Here is a 15,995-nt window from a genome sequence, read left to right on the forward strand (position 1 = left end):
ATTCGGCCGATCCCGATTTGAAACGCTCGCTATGATCTCGGGATAGAATACGCGCGAAACTGTTACCATTCACTTTAGGCGAGAAACGACCGAGTGGCCACCGACGTAACGACCAGATTAATCGAATCCAGCAGCCGTAGTAAGGTTTACTAATCGAAACACAAAATCTCCCGAGGAAGAAACCGTTCGCGCGAATTCTCTTATATATATATATTTTTCCACCGAATCTGGATCAGTTAATTCGGTAGTCACCAATCTAGAAGATCATAATAATCAAGAAGGGTGGCGGACTGGAGCAACCGTTATGACGATTCGATTTTGGACGAATTTAAAAGCTCGCGCTCTTCTTTCGCTCTTCATTTGCTTCTTTCCGGGTGAGTTATTTCTGAACTAGGGTTTTTGGATAGCTGATCAAATTGATATAATCCTCTGGGACTTCAATGAGTGCGAATGAAGCAATCTTTTTGTGAGGCAGAACTTGAGATTCTTGCTTCTGGTCATGAATGATTTACTGAATAGCTTTTATATCAACTCAATCTTCTAGCATTTTTATCTATTCCCTTACTTCCGATTGTTTTTTGTTGACGCTTCACGTTTTGGAAAGAGGAGCGCTTGGATTTATCAGTGTAACTGGGGTCTAGGGGTTAAGATGTTGGTTCTTATTGCATGCTTTATAATCTTATTGGTGGAAGACATCCAAAGAGGAGGACAGGAAATTGCAGAGGTCAAGGTGGTTGCAAGAATGTTAAAGTTTACATATAAGAGATGACACTGATAGGCCCAAATTGGTTACTGAATGGCCACTGGTGGAATTGAGAGCTCTACTGCAATCTTCGAACTGATTCTTGAAAAAGTGTTTTTAATTTATTGGTATAAGTAGTCATATATTATCAAAAATCAAACCACCAAAGGGTAAAAAGATAGTTAATTGATGAAGTGCCTAGTGATATCCTGAGACAGAAAGAGGGCTGGTGATCATGTTCAGAGGTTCGGAAGGTGGAGAGTATATTGGCCTTTCTTTACTGATGAGGGTCAGAGGTATAGAAGGATGAAGAGTATCCTGGCCTGCCTTTTAATTCTTGGGGCTTTCTTGAGAGGTCTAAAGTGTAGTTTGACACTGACTTTGACAATACTTCTTGAGCTCGTCTCTTTATTGGAACTGATTTAGTAACAGTGTCAAGATTCCTAATGCTTGCATATTAAGTCATTGAATTCTTTATTGATATGCAGAAAGCGGAAAGAGGCCAAATAGATGTAAATTGAAAATATTGTGGTTATTGCTTGTTGCTTAATACTTACGCATGCATTTGTATCTTAAAAGTTATGGGGGGGGGGGGGGACTGGGGAAGGGGGCTAGGGATGAGGGGGTGATGTCAAAATTGAGCAGTGCTTGATTGTTAATAACCTCAATACTGTTTTGACATGTCTAATTGCTAGATTCTTTGACATAGAAAGACCTTTATTGATGCACTAATCTTCTGGTTGGTCACATTAGCTTTTACCATTATATTAAAAGAAGATGGATTATATGGATGAAGAGGCGTTGGGTTCGTCTTCCACCCTTCAAATGAAATTTTGCTATATGTAGGATGTAGAGTGAAGCAATTCCATGAAGAAGTCATGGGTTTTGCATTAATATGAACAGTGGAGAGAACCTGGACTCCTCACCATCTGAATAGAAAGGGACTTTGAACTTGCTCTGAGATGCTATGCGTGCAAAGGGAAAAGAAGAGTGTATTACTCATCTCCTTTTACAAGAGTTGTTTGTATTTCAGTTGAAGCCAGAAAAAGAACACAATGGTTGTTGCATTGAGCCCCAAGCATGGGCATAGATCATGTCAAAGATGAGTACCTTTCAGATTCATAATTTGTTTCTGTTTATGAGACCTTACTGCAAGGTGTATAAATGCAAAATCTGCATTGCATGAAGGCTTTTCGTGGGAACATGCTTATGCAGCCATACATGCTGGTGGCAATGTTTCCTTTGGGAGCATGGAGGTGGACTTGGAGGATGCTTGGGCAACCATAGATCCCGTTTTCATGTGACTGACTGATCTTCACAGCTGAATGCATCTTTAAAGGGATATTAACAAGTCATAAAAAGATGTCGTGTATGCTGGTTTTCGAAGGGAGTAATGCAAATCACATGATTACACTCCTCACTACCTGTTTCTCATGCATCGGGCTTTAATTCAGTATGCACTTTATACTTGGCCTATCCACTATGTGAAAAATACTGTTCCATGTATGTTGAAAATGCTCATACCATATTCCTCTTATCTTTTTCCTTTCTTCATCGTATAATCTTGTGGTTTTCAGCGTTCATTCACCTATATATTCTTAAGTTGTGCTGGTTGGTTTGGCAGTTATTTTGGTGGATTAATGAAGGTGTTTGGTTGCTGATCATAAGGGACAAACAATTCTTTAATTGGCTTTAACTTTGCACCTGGCCGACCTGGATTTCTTCTGATTTATATTCTACTTTCTTGCAAACTTGTCAATTGAGGATTCTATTTTTGTTTCAAGAGCTGAACCAGGATCCCATTATTTCTTCTCCCATTTAGGGTTCCAACTTCCATGGATCCATTTGTACTTCTGTGGACTTCAGTCCTAAAGGAGTTCTCAGGCATTTCAGCCTTCTGATATCATAGAACTTAGATTCGGAAGTAGTCAAACCCTCCAGGTGAGTTGGTTACAGACTTTTTTTTTGATGATATATCTATTTAGATAACGTCAATTAGGGATAGAAGGGCATTTTCTTTCTCTTTTACTTCTTCATAATCGTAATCATATTTCTAAAAAGTTTGATAATCTGAGCTTTATGGCTGAGTCATAATTCATGACGCCTTAGTTAACAAGGTTAATGGAAAGATCTTTTCTTCCAGAAAAGTTAATTTAGCAGAATCCAATGCAGATAAATTAATATATACTTTTGCATGATTTATTGAGTTTGTGAAAAGTGATTCCTTTAATCATACATGTCTGATGTGCTTAACAAGTTAGGAATCAACCAATCCTTGGTATCTGTTCTCATTTAGTCAACTTATTTCGCTCTGGAGGATTATATTTATTGTAAGGTACTCAGTTTCAAATTATCATTCCAGAAGGACTAAATATTGTTCTCTTTCTTGCAGGAATTTTTTCTTCAGGAGTTGTTACACTCAAGTCCATCGAGCTTTTTAAAACCCATGAATTATTTAATGCCAAACCAACAGTTTATTTTCGTTGTGAAGGGGAGAACAGGACAGTTTTTCCAGACGTGAAGAAAACACATTTTTTGTATACATTCAAGGGTGAGGAATCTTGGCAGGTTTGTAGTTTGTTACTTAGTTAATTTGAGCCTGTGGTCTAATTCTTTCTCAGTTGTTGGTAGAAAGAGAACGATCAATTGAAAACTCTTTTATGTTGGTCTTTATCATGTTTTTATTCATTCTTTTTTTTTTTTCATGTTTTTATTCATTCTTTTTTTCCCCTCTGAATATGTGTGGTTCTTTTGACTCTTTTGTGGATTGGAGTAAAAATATAGACATGAGACATCAGCTTATGTCTACCTAAATAGTTTCTAGCAAACACAGTTTGGAGGAACGCTCCATTTTCCAGTGCTATGTATTCAAATTGTGCAATTCTTATTGATAAGAAATTAAATCTAGTATATAGTCTGCACATGTATTTCATGCAGAATGAGATGAAAATTACCCATTGTGTACAAGCTTGCTTCTTTTTCATGTTCATTTCATGGTGTGAAAACCCTTGCCTATTTTTGACTCCTTTATGTGTCCTATGCAGTTTAACTTCTTTGAATTGGCCTCACCAACCATTGCCTATTTTTCACTTCAAAATTGGAGTTAAAGTGTGATCGATGTGGATGTTATGTACCCTATTCAACTTCCACACATGTTTTCTTTAGAAAATTAACTCCTGCACAAGTGAACTTGGACTTTGCTTGTGTGGAAGCCTTATATATAAAGTAAGAATACATAATTAGGATAAAGAAAGATATGGAATAGAAATATATAGAATGGAATCACATATATCTATCTCCCCAGAACCCTCATTTTGACTTCATTAAGAATTTCTGTTGGATCAGATTGTAATGTATCCTTCAGGAATTCATAAGAAGCTCATTTTTTTTTACTGTTTAGTAGACAATAAGGATAAGAAAATAAGATTGAATTTTCCCACGTAAATTTCATGTAGAAGGGTGACTAGATAAATTCATTTAGTTCTAATTCCTTGCATTTACTATATACTTGAGAGTTTTCAAGCAGGTTTGAATTTATAAGATACCATTACAATTTATCTACTACTTACAATAATATATACAGCTATTAAATGATTTTTAATCAAGTATTCATTCTATGAAAACTTTCATCTAACCCTCTATTTTTGTGCCTTTATTAAGCCTCGTATTTTTAGTCTTAGAATATGTTATGGGGTGAAAGGGTCAAAAAGGGGAGGAAATCCCAGTCTTTGCATTAGCGTGAGGGGTTCTAACTGAAGTCCAATTGTCTATTCAGGGTCTCTCTCTCTTACTCGCTCGTTATTTTCTCTATTTATGTGGATTAGTGTGAAGCCTCCCTTGGCTAATTCTTTCTTCTGCTCTTATTATTCTTCTCTCTTCTCTGGTTCTCTCTATTGTTGACATGGTATCAGAGCTGGCGTGTCAGGATTGCTGCATTCCTAGCTTATTGCTCTTGTTCTTCACAGCTTTCAAAGTTTTATTGATGGTCTCTTTCTGTAACTTTTCTTGAAGAGCCACAAATAAGGTTTAAAGCACCCTATGCTGTTTTGTGGATTGTTTGGAGGCTAGTTGGTGGTTTGAAGAATAGATCTAGGTCTCCCTACCAATGGAAATCACCCGCTGAATGTGGAATGGAACCAAACAGAGCCTTAGGCTAGATTTTGGTGTGATTTCTGTTTCAATTTCAAACTGATCTCATAAAATAGCCAACAAATAGAAGCTTTTTTAATATAAAATTGGATTTGTTGATCGTATTAATATGAAATATCCCCCCCCCCCAAAAAAAAAAAAAAAGAATTTAGAAAAATCTATTCAACAGTTCAATTTCTGAAAATAGATTCACTAGGTTTGTTTGGGAAGGGTGGTTGTAGCAGGATAGTAGCGGCAGTGGTGAGATAATTCTGGCCATGGGTGCTTATGGAAGGTGATGGCGGTGGTGTCAGTGGCGGCAGCAGGGTTGTGGAGGTGGTGGTGGTCATGGAAGGTGATGGTTATGGTGGGAGTGGTGGTAGCAGAGTAGTGGAGGTGATGGTGGAGGTCATGTGAGGTGATGGCCATGATGGTATATGTGGCAGTGGCTTATCGCGGTGATTGCAGTGGTGGTGGTTGTGGTCATTGTGGTGGGGGCATGTTGGTGGTCATGGGGTAATGGTGGGTGCCATGGTAATGGTGGTATCGGTGGCAGCATGGTGGTAATGAGATCATTAGGAGAGGGTAGTGTACTATTTAACACGAAATACCACCTCTCCAGTGAATGTGCTTCTAGCAGAATGGTGGCAACCTCATAGGTAGAGGTAAGTCCAAGATCTTGGGATCGAACCTCCCTCCCTCCACACCTTCCCTTCCCCCCCCCCCTTTCCCATCCCTTGTGCCTACAGGCCCCAGTTCTTGTGATTGGAAAAAAAAGAAAAGAAAAGGAAAAAGAAATACCACCTCCATTGAGTTTACCATGTGAGTATAGTGCATGGGTGGAATCTAATTGAAATAACTCTGAAACAGCTTGTCATCCATTTCTGAATTTTTATTCCAGTAGACTTATATTCCATTGAAATCAGGTCCATGAACCAAATCAAACAGCCTCTGAAATGAAAATTTAAATTATACCAAAATAGCCATTTGTCTCCATCTTACATGGACCTGTTACATTGATCATCAGTGTAGTCTTTAATGACTTTGCCTTAGTTGATTATTTTTCCAGATAAGTGAACAGTGAAATTATTTTAATTATCTTTGTTTGCAGCCTCTGACGGAGCTTCCTGATAAGAAATGCAAACGGTGCGGGTTGTATGAGCTGGATATCCTGAAATCAGCTGACGTATTTGATGAGTGGGAGTTTTGCCCTTCTGATTTTCTAGATCCTGATGGGAACTATGTGCATGTCAAGGACAAGGAATTCAGTGCTACATTCTTGTGCCCTCATTGTGTACATAAAAGTATGTGATTCTACATTTTCAGCTTATTGTTGAATTTTTAGGACTCATTTTTTCAATATAGCAATTTGGATAACTAAGTCAACTAAAAAAAAGGTTTGACCATTGAGTCAGTGGATCACATCTCTGATAGCACGGAGCCCTGAAAATCTTCTTTAACACTCACTTGGACCAGTCCAAAGACGGTTGCATATATTGTAGAGCACTGGCGTTAACTTCTGTGCTTCTGTAAAGTCTAAATGTATGTAGTGACTTCCATGCTTACTATGATATATTGCAGGTTCTGATCATGGAGCAGATCCAGGAAAGAGAATGCATGTGTTTTTGGTAATTCTAATCAGTGCAATAGTTTTAACTCTACTAGTTGCTGGAGCAGTGGCTGCATATAGATATTGGCAGTGGAGTAAAAGAAAGCAGGATCAGGCACGGTTCCTCAAGCTGTTTGAAGATGGTGATGATGTTGAAGATGAGTTGGGTCTCGGACAAGTGCTATGAAGATGTTTATCGCATATACATACAGGGGAGATGTTTTTTGAGAAGAAAATTCGTGTACTTCGAGCAGTGAATGCCTTGATTGTTACTCTTCGTTGATTGGAATTTTCATCAATAGCATTTGAAGTAACCAAGCAAGAGACACGGGCAACCAGTAGCATTTACTTAAAAAGATTTTGTAGATTGCCATATGTAAAATGGAGTGAGCAAGTGCTCTGCTTGTATACACATCTTGACGACAGTGAAGAAAAGATGTACTTTTGAGAAGATTTGAGCGACTGAAATTCTTGAATTGCAATCCGTGAGTTGCGCATGTTCTGACATTGTTGTACTGTCATAACTGAGTTAGTTAAGATGGTAACCAGCGGCATAGGCTGCATTAGCATTCTTTCTCCTAAAATAGCATTATCTATTTTTATCAGAATCTTAAGAGAGAATAAACAATCATTTACTTCTTTCAATTTCAATAATTGAGATCTAATCCCATTTCCCTTTGTTCCAAGGATTTCCAATGTTGTGACGGTTCTTTGTTCCTTTGTCAAAGTTTGACTTCTTACCAATCCATGGTTTCTACTTTCTAAGACTATGTAATTCAGGTGTTACTGTTTGTGGAAGTTCTGTTTCTCGATAAATCTGTTTTTCACCCCGGAAAAAATAAACAAGTAAAGCTAATCCCATTCTTATCCATGTTAGGAAGGAAAATGTGAACTCAAAATCTCACTCGATGTTATGCACTGAGGTGATGTAGTAGGGGCTGCACTGCCTTTTACACTTTCTCTCTTTATATAGTATCTTTCTTCTCTTTGGTTTGATGGCTTCTTTTCACCAAATTGCATTGTTAATTTATTGATTCTACAATTAAATAGTTATCGGTGCGAATCCAGGAGGAGATAGAGATGATGAAGTTCAGTTAACTTTACGGTCTGAAATCTGGAAGACACAGACAGAGTTGGGAGAGACGGTGAGGTTGAAACCTTGAAGACCAAGCAAAGCTCTGTTCTGGTTCCATTCCCAGTTGACAAGCAGCCCAAGTGCCCTGCTTCACAACTATCATAGGGCACCATGTTTTAGTGCGTCTTACGTTTTTCATTGACGGTTTTTTGATGTGAACAATCAACCGAGATTCTGATTCTTATTCTGATCTGGGACTTCACTTTCGAGGTTTTTCTTCTCCTTCGATTACTGGGTAAAATGGATTCGCTTCCCAACGGGGATTCAGCCGCTACAGCAGGAGCAACCGCCACTTCGGTTCCTCAACAATCGAAGCTAACTCATCTAGCGGAGTCACTTAAGCTGGAGCATCAATTGTTGAGGGTTCCTTTCGAGCATTTCAAGAAAACCATGAGAGCCAATAACCGGATCATAGAGAAGGAGATGTCTGCTGTTATCTCCAGCGTCGCTGAAGTCGCCGATCGTGATATGTCCAAAGAAGAGGCCGTTGACCATCTTACTTCTCTTGTTTCTAGATTACAAGGCCTCAAAAGGAAGGTAACGTAACAAGAAATCCCTGAAAAAAAATCAAAATTTTCTTGGGTGTTTAGATGATCTCGTCTGTTAACTTGTCGTGTCGGTAATTAGTTGGAAGAGGGCAGCCGGACCGAGAATTTGCAAGCGCAGAGGTGTCGAGCTAGGTTAGATCACTTAGGGGCAGTGCAGACAGAGAACGTTTCTTCCGAATGGAACAACACACGCGTGAGGCGGATTCTCGTGGATTATATGTTAAGAATGTCTTACTACGACACAGCGGTGAAGCTCGCAGAAAGCAGTAATATAGAGGTAATCTCTCTTGCCATTCTTACTACATTACTCGGTTGCAGAGCCGATTTTCTTCGTAGTATAGCATATGAGCTAGATTCTTATTGAACTGTTATTTGTAGGAGAATAAGTAGAAACGTGCTTCTGGGGTGTTTTGCACATTAGTATCCACGCAACTGTACGAAAAAAATTTGGGTAGGCTATAAGAGAAGCCTTTGTTGAGAACGAAGCTTCCTTGTAGTAATTGCACCTGTGATGAGGATATTTAGATGAATGGATGGAAAGATTAGGAAGAATAGCACAACTGATAATGCTTTTTGAGGGACAAATGAAGATTCAGAACAACCATGACATGATTTTGTGTCAGCTGAGGGCTGCCCATAGGGTTGAGTGAGTTTAGTTGCGGTCCTGGAGATAATAATAATTTTACATTTTATGCTTTTATACAAGACAGCAAAATATAAAGGAAGGGCAGGGTAGTATTCATGCAGCTAACTTGCTATTTTTGAGATGCTGTTTTGTCAGTTCCACTTTGAATTTTGGATTATTGTTCCATACATGATATCTGTACTCACGGATTTTTGTTAGGATCATACTATACCTTTTTTACCTTCCTGCAAATGTTTGCTGAGAGATAATGCTGTGTCAATTCATAGAATTTTGGAGTTTTTGATTGTTCCTTGGAATCTCTGGACAGATGAAGTTTTGGCAGGACTGCAAATGTTTGTCTAGATAAACGCTTTTTCTATACTAACAATAAGAATGCATGAATTGTGCGCCTCTCATTGGCTTGTTCACCAAATGAATTCTTTTTGTTTCAGGATCTTGTTGATATTGAAGTCTTTCAGGAAGCCAAAAAGGTTATTGACGGTCTTCAGAATAAGGAGGTAGCTCCTGCTCTAGCTTGGTGTGCAGAGAACAGGTCCAGGTTGAAGAAGTCCAAGGTATAAAGAATTACTTCATTATTCCCTACATCTGCCTTGTATTTCTACTGAAAGTCCAGGACATTATTTATTTATTTTTTTTTTGGGGGGGGGGGGGGGCGGTGTTTGAATGTGTAAAGCTGAGATTGCCAAATTAAGTTCTGAGAAAGATGACATATGGAGGAAGAGATGTTGAAGTGTAAAGTTGAATGGAAAATTAAAACTTGGGGTGCAGGGGGTGCAACACAATTAGGGCAAGCTCAAGATCAATCAGCTAGGGAGAGATTTTCCTTTTTCTTCTTCTACTTCCCTGGATGCTATTTTGGTGGTGTCTGTAAGCAACAGCATCCAAGGCTTGAGTTTGGATCCACTTTCTAGAAACAGCCTCTGGATGCTGTCTCCATGGTCCACAGGCTCCATCATCTCTCAATATAGCGATTTGGGTCCCCCACCTGGGCCTGGCTGGGAAGGATGTCTCAATTGGGGCCAGGCAGATCCATTGACTGGTTCCCTAAAGACTATTGTTGTGGAAGGAAACTGCCTCTAGAGGCGATAAATCAGACTGTACAGTTATTTGTTTTATTCCTTGGAAGATGGGTGACCTACATTCAAAACAATGTAATCCTGGCTGGATTCTGGAGGTTGCTATGCTTGTTGTGTACTACAGCTGTTGTTCAACAAATGATAAAATCGTATTTCATTGAAAAAGGTCCTTGTGACGTCTAATCATGTAATTTTAAGTACCATCAAATTTTATATAGGTTGATGACATGGATATTGTTCAATTATTAAGAATCTACTTCAAAGTTGAGTTTTCAGTCATCATTCAAATTTATTTGTTATAAATTCCTTTTAAACTTAATACTGCAACAAGTCAAAGTTCCTTTGGGCTGGAATTTATCAGATGAATTGGTGATCTGAAAACAACAACAACAACAACAACAACAATAAGCCTTGTCCCAACTAGAATTGGTGATCTGAAAACAGTCCATAAAATTTGTGTACAAACTAATATCTCACAGGGCATATATTGTGGGCAGTGTAGAAGCATTGCAATTTTTCCTGTGGATAATTGGTCTTTCATACCATTTGTTAATTGGCATGTCTCTGCATAATTTATTCAGCGGGGTTTTAGATTGGAATTGATATAATTAATATTCTGCTCGCTAATTTAACTGTGCACAGATTGAAACTTGTTTAGAAGTTTTTCACTTTGAATACCCTTTTAATCCGGGCACTCTTGTGGTGGATAGAGTAAGTTGGAATTTCAATTGAGACTGCAAGAGTTCATAGAACTGGTACGAGCTGATAACAACTTGCAAGCCATTACGTATTCTCGGAAGTACCTTGCACCATGGGGAGCCACCCATATGAAAGAACTGCAGCGTGTAATGGCAACTTTGGCATTTAAAAGCAATACTGAGTGTTCAACATACAAGGTAAACTTTATTATCTGATGTCTGATTTCTATAGCTTTTTTTTTCTTTTCTTCCTCGTGTGTGTGTGCAGCGCTTGCTTTGTATATAGCTGCCTTTGTCTTTCTCATGCCCTTATGCTTCAGGATTAGCAATATACACAAAAGAACAAGAGGAAAAGAAGTGGGTAGCACCACTGATACAGGAGACCTCTCTCTCCCTCTATTGGTGTGTTTGATGATCAATTGTCTATGAATATGTGTATCTTGATGAGCCTTCTTTACCAGTCAAGGGTGTCTATTTGGCAACAAAACTGTAACCATCATGTACAAAGTTACTGTCCCAAACCGTTTCAAAAACCAGTACCTATATGGTTTTTAAACCGTTTGCTATTGCAGCATGGTACATTAAGGGTTATGGGTGCAGTACCGGTATATACCGTTTTTGTACCACTTTGTACTGTTTATATACCGAAACTGTACCATACCATTGAATACCATATACTTACAATTTTTGCACACTGTTTTCGTACTGAAACCATACCATATCAGTTCATAAATGTACATATTAGGACCCTAGGATGAGGCCAGGTGGAGGAGAGAGAGAGAAAAAATTAGGGTTAGCTGAGGGTAATAAATAGAGGGACAAGTGAGTTGGGGAGGGTATCAAATATTTTATGAGAGCTTTCTTAGGCAGCTGTAGGCTGAGGGACACTGCTGTGAGGTGTGGGGGTGACTGGCACCATAGAAACTAGAGTCTATCTTGTTAATTCTTGCAACTTTGTATTAATTTTCCAAGATATTATAAGGATCTTATCAGTAGATCTCTATGTTGTCCTCTATTCATGTGTTATATATCTTTTAACGCCCCCCCCCTCCCCAATCAAAAAAAAAAAAAAAAAAAAAGGATCGAAAAAATCTACCTTTCTGGGCATTATGTTAATTTTGAATATTTGAACTTCACAGAGTGTTGTGAATGTGGTGTTCCTTTGACTACAGGAGTGATATACTTTAAATTCTAGGCTACATTTTGAGTGATCCCTAATAGCCTGTGAGACGAATGGAAATACGGGGTGCTGATGGGCCGATTTCACTGTGATCATTACAGCATAAACTTATTCCATACCTTACTCATTTTGTGGTCCTTGCTGATTTATTCTGATAATTAGACTTGACATCGTTATGATGTGATGGGAACATGTTCTTAGTGGATGTTCAGCTAATTATCATTATGTTGTGTTGGGAACATGTTCTCAGTGTACATTCAGCTAATTATCATATGATGTGTTGGGAACATGTTCCCAGTGTAGGTTAAGCTAATTTCATTCTGATGTGTTGGGAACAGGTTTTTGGTGTACTTTCAGTTAATTGTTCTCTCTGCATGATGTCCCAGGCCATGTCTTCTAGAATCTAACATTTAAACCTTGTCCTTCTGATATGTTGAGTTGTGTGGTCCTGTTCATCAAAGCTTAATAGCTGGAAGTATGTCCTTAGGAGCATAGTCGCCTCCCATCGAGGAATTTATGTTGTGTCCACTTTTCAGTTTATTTTTGGAAGTTTTCATGTTATTGTCACCTGTCAAGAGAGTTGTCATACTTAGGTTAGCATGTAAATTTAAAGAGGCTTGATGCTAGGCCCTTTAAGCTTATAATCTTTGTTTAGGGACCTACCTTGGCTTACAATTTCTATTTGGATTCTTTATTTAGAATCCGAGACTAGATTTTCTTACAGTATCCTTGTTGAGAAGAGTTCTTGTTTCTTTTCCTAGAGTCATAGATTGGCTAAGAGCATTGCTCTTTGGCACTGTATATCCCAGCTAGACGTGGGGTCGCCCGACTAGTTTCTATTTCTTTGTTTTCAAAGAGGTTTCTCTCTCAGTATCTCACTCTTTGATTCCCAATCCTAAACACCCCCCCGCCCCAAGAAAAGAAAAAAAAAAACCTCCCCCACACAAAGAATTCATCATGCATCCTTGAGTACAATTTTTATTCATTTTCAGTGGATCTACATGTCAGAGGGTAGTGACATCAAATCTAAACAGAGTGTTACTAGAGGAAGAGCTTAACACATGGTAGGATACAGAGCTCCATTTCTATTTTTGATGGACAGCCTGACTTGGTCATGAAATTCATCCAAAAGTTGTAGCTAATTTGCAAAGAAGCTATAATTTATATTCTCTAAGAATGGCTTCTTCTTACGTTGACATGCTTATGAAGAGGTACGGATAATACTTGCAAATGTGTTTGTAACTAGAAAGCTTTCTACTTCGACATATTTTGTTGCCCAACTGTATCATGCTCTGTTATCATTTAATGTGCGGTCTCCTGTAAGATTTGAAACTCCTAGTTCTCTTCGAAGGATGGTGTCACCAAGGATTTGCATCCCCCTCTTTCCTTTGTTAGATTGTAAATCTATAGTATTGGACATGATCTAGATTATCTGTTTAACATATATGGCTACTTGGATAATTTGAACTTTTTTGGCTTTGAAAGGTTTTATTTGAACCAAAGCAGTGGGACTATCTGGTGGAGCAGTTCAAACAGGAGTTCTGCAGGTTATATGGCATGACCCTTGAACCTTTGTTGAATATCTATTTACAAGCAGGCTTGTCTGCCCTTAAGACACCGTATCCACATTCTGTGATTTGTTGTTAGTGGTTATTTCATGTTGGTCTGGAACCATCTTTTTTGCTGAAGAGTTAATTCTTTTTGGATGAGTATTTATTGAAGATATAGGGGCACCTCACTCTTGTAATTAGCATATACCTTGTGATTCATGGTTGGATGGGAAAAATATCTCACTTTGAAACATTTAGTCCCGTGGCTTCACTGGAGATGTGATACCAATACATTTTATCTTTTATATTGCATACGCCAGATAACTCCCTATCATGTCAAATGTACCTCATTTTCTTGACCAAGTTTAGATTCTGTCGCGAAGGAAACTGCACCAAAGAGGACCCGTTATCGCAGGATAGCTTCCGGAAACTAGCAGAGCCATTACCAATCTCCAAGCAACATCACTCAAAACTAGTTTGCTACATCACAAAGGAGCTAATGGACACAGAGAATCCACCATTGGTCTTGCCAAATGGCTATGTTTATAGCACTAAGGTCTGTACTCGTCTATATGCAATGGGAATTGATGGGTTGATGAATGCAACATGATTAATTTTGTCTTAATTTTTTTCCATGGGAATTCCAGGCCCTTGAGGAAATGGCTGGGAAGAACAATGGTAAAGTCACATGTCCGAGAACAAGTCATGTCTACAACTACTCTGAACTCGTCAAGGCTTTCATTTCGTAGGTATTGATGTTACAGAAGTATTGAGGCAAGCTCCATGGTAGCACTTGAAAAATGACAGCTAATTTATTGCATCTCAACATATATTATAAAGCTCTCTCCCTGCCTCCCAAGAGGCAAGCATTCTCATTTTCATGACTTTGGGCTTGTTGAGAACACCTTGTTACCCTTGTATATTATCACAATGCAAATTTCTTATTCCTTTTTCTTCTCTTTTTGGGATCAATAGCAAGCTCCTGCTATGTCATATTACCTGTGAACAACTCCATGCAGAAAATGAAACATTCTTGTCGCTGGATATCATCATTGCCTAGGCTAATTCAAATTTCAAGAAACGGAAGTTCATCTCTCAGGTGAGAATGGCGCTAACAATTGCTTGCGGTGCGTCATGGATATGTTTTCTTCGACATTAGATTTTCATGTGTGATTTGCGCATTATATCTTAGGCTCAATTTGGCATAATTTGTATTAATGTTTATGACCTATTTATGAATCGTGAATTATGAATTATGGAAATAGATTATGTATAGTAAACAATAATTGTTTGGTCACTAGTAGATGTAATATATCATATAACAAGAAATCCGTTTGGTATGGTTAGGTAAATAGTATATCATATATCATCAGTTTGTTTGAGTTGGTGGTTTTTTTTCTTGGGGAGGCTCTTTTTGGTATCCTCATGAGAAATTTTTATTATTTTAAATTGTTTGGTATTTATAATTAGTTTTATTTTTACTTAAAATAATAGAAAAACTTCTAAAATCTATAATAGATTTTTTGTCTGTTATGGATTATGGTGAAAATTTCATTCTCTTAAGTTATGCACAGGTATATTATAGTTAAGATGAGGGTAAAATATTCAATACACATTTTTATAAAAATCATACTTTTTCCCTTTTGTTTCACTTGCTTACCATCATATTATTTTTGATAAAATGTACCAAATCATTTTTCATTATTGACCAAATAATGAATTCTTGTACTTATATCTTTTAAATAGGCATAATAGAGAATAAAAACTTGTGCAAATGCAGATCTCTTGTAGCGGTTGAAACCAGCATCTCTTAGTGAAGAAGTCGTGGGTTCGAATCTCGCTGAGGCATATTAATATCCCCATTCCTTGCTTAATAAAACCCTTTGTACAAAAAAATTAAAAAGAAAAGAAAAGAAAAGAAAATGATCTTTTAGTAACTAAGCTATAATATAGAGACAACAGTAATTATTTCATGTTAATTTTATTAGTTTCATTTAGATAGCTGAAATCCAAAAGAAAATAATAAAAAAATTGATAAAGGTGGGTTCTCCATGAAGCTGGGAATTTTACCCTCTCCGGCTTGAAGACGAATATGACGATGATCGGCCCAGGAATTGAGGAAAATGGGTAAAACTCTCCAAATATATAGATTAATTATATAGGTAATGTGGCTAGCTTTTGTAAACCTGAACTCAAAATAAGCTACTTTTGTAAATATAAACCTATGTGTCGCTCTTGGACACACTGACCCTTTTGTAGGGGCGTCAACGGTGCGGTTTGGGGTGGTTTCGGCTTGAAAAACACTTAGCTCAAACACGGCCCATTAGCAAAATAACGGTTTCGGGCTGGTTTCGGTTTGAGTTCGGGCTAACTAACGGTTTATATTCGGATTGACTAAGGTTTATGGTGTGTAAGAAAAAGAACAAGAAGAAATAATTGAACATCCTACAACAAAAGCTAAAATTATATGGAAAGCAAAGTTGCCATTGATCAATTTCCATTAAAAAAAACCCACCCATTCTATATAAATCAAGAACCTAGATATTAAGTAGTAAAATGACTACATGATCTTTGAATTTATGCTTAATTTTTTTAATTGTCTATACTAGCTACCTAATGATAATATAATGATTCAAACAATATTTAATGTAAAATTACAAAAAGGGTTATAACGAGTTGCGGT

The 15,995-nt window shown here is 37.8% G+C and overlaps 2 protein-coding genes across 3 annotated transcripts; both read left to right on the forward strand.

Annotated features, from left to right (window-relative positions):
• The first annotated feature begins 7 nt into the window (after positions 1-7).
• Positions 8-7,366, forward strand: LOC149027113 (uncharacterized). The gene is made up of 4 exons (XM_089159328.1): positions 8-374; positions 3,135-3,310; positions 5,982-6,174; positions 6,452-7,366. Exons 1-4 carry the CDS (start codon positions 305-307, stop codon positions 6,664-6,666), a joined length of 654 nt encoding a protein of 217 aa, XP_089015454.1. The 5' UTR covers positions 8-304; the 3' UTR covers positions 6,667-7,366.
• Positions 7,367-7,490: 124 nt separating this feature from the next.
• On the forward strand, positions 7,491-14,897 carry LOC149027114 (LisH/CRA/RING-U-box domains-containing protein). 2 transcript variants are annotated; one of them, XR_016174044.1, is made up of 8 exons: positions 7,491-8,151; positions 8,242-8,439; positions 9,240-9,362; positions 10,595-10,780; positions 13,248-13,381; positions 13,682-13,868; positions 13,960-14,174; positions 14,288-14,897. XR_016174044.1 is itself a non-coding variant. In XM_089159317.1 (7 exons), exons 1-7 carry the CDS (start codon positions 7,855-7,857, stop codon positions 14,059-14,061), a joined length of 1,227 nt encoding a protein of 408 aa, XP_089015443.1. In that variant the 5' UTR covers positions 7,491-7,854; the 3' UTR covers positions 14,062-14,897. The 2 variants fall into 2 exon arrangements, 1 of the variants encoding a protein (XP_089015443.1); XM_089159317.1 differs by having other exon boundaries at positions 13,960-14,897.
• Positions 14,898-15,995: the final 1,098 nt, after the last annotated feature.

This window comes from Hakea prostrata, chromosome 1 (genome assembly GCF_041222555.1).
Source record: "Hakea prostrata isolate BN-2017 chromosome 1, UWA_Hpros_2, whole genome shotgun sequence".
Lineage (NCBI taxonomy): Eukaryota > Viridiplantae > Streptophyta > Magnoliopsida > Proteales > Proteaceae > Hakea > Hakea prostrata.

Bases quoted from the DNA above. Each gene is read 5' to 3' on its own strand.
- LOC149027113 (XM_089159328.1), top strand. From the start codon at position 305: ATGACGATTCGATTTTGGACGAATTTAAAAGCTCGCGCTCTTCTTTCG. The intron at 375-3,134 runs GTGAGTTATTTC...TCTTTCTTGCAG, and splicing joins CTTCATTTGCTTCTTTCCGG to GAATTTTTTCTTCAGGAGTT. The intron at 3,311-5,981 runs GTTTGTAGTTTG...CTTTGTTTGCAG, and splicing joins AGGGTGAGGAATCTTGGCAG to CCTCTGACGGAGCTTCCTGA.
- LOC149027114 (XM_089159317.1), top strand. From the start codon at position 7,855: ATGGATTCGCTTCCCAACGGGGATTCAGCCGCTACAGCAGGAGCAACC. The intron at 8,152-8,241 runs GTAACGTAACAA...GTCGGTAATTAG, and splicing joins TACAAGGCCTCAAAAGGAAG to TTGGAAGAGGGCAGCCGGAC. The intron at 10,781-13,247 runs GTAAACTTTATT...TGGCTTTGAAAG, and splicing joins CTGAGTGTTCAACATACAAG to GTTTTATTTGAACCAAAGCA.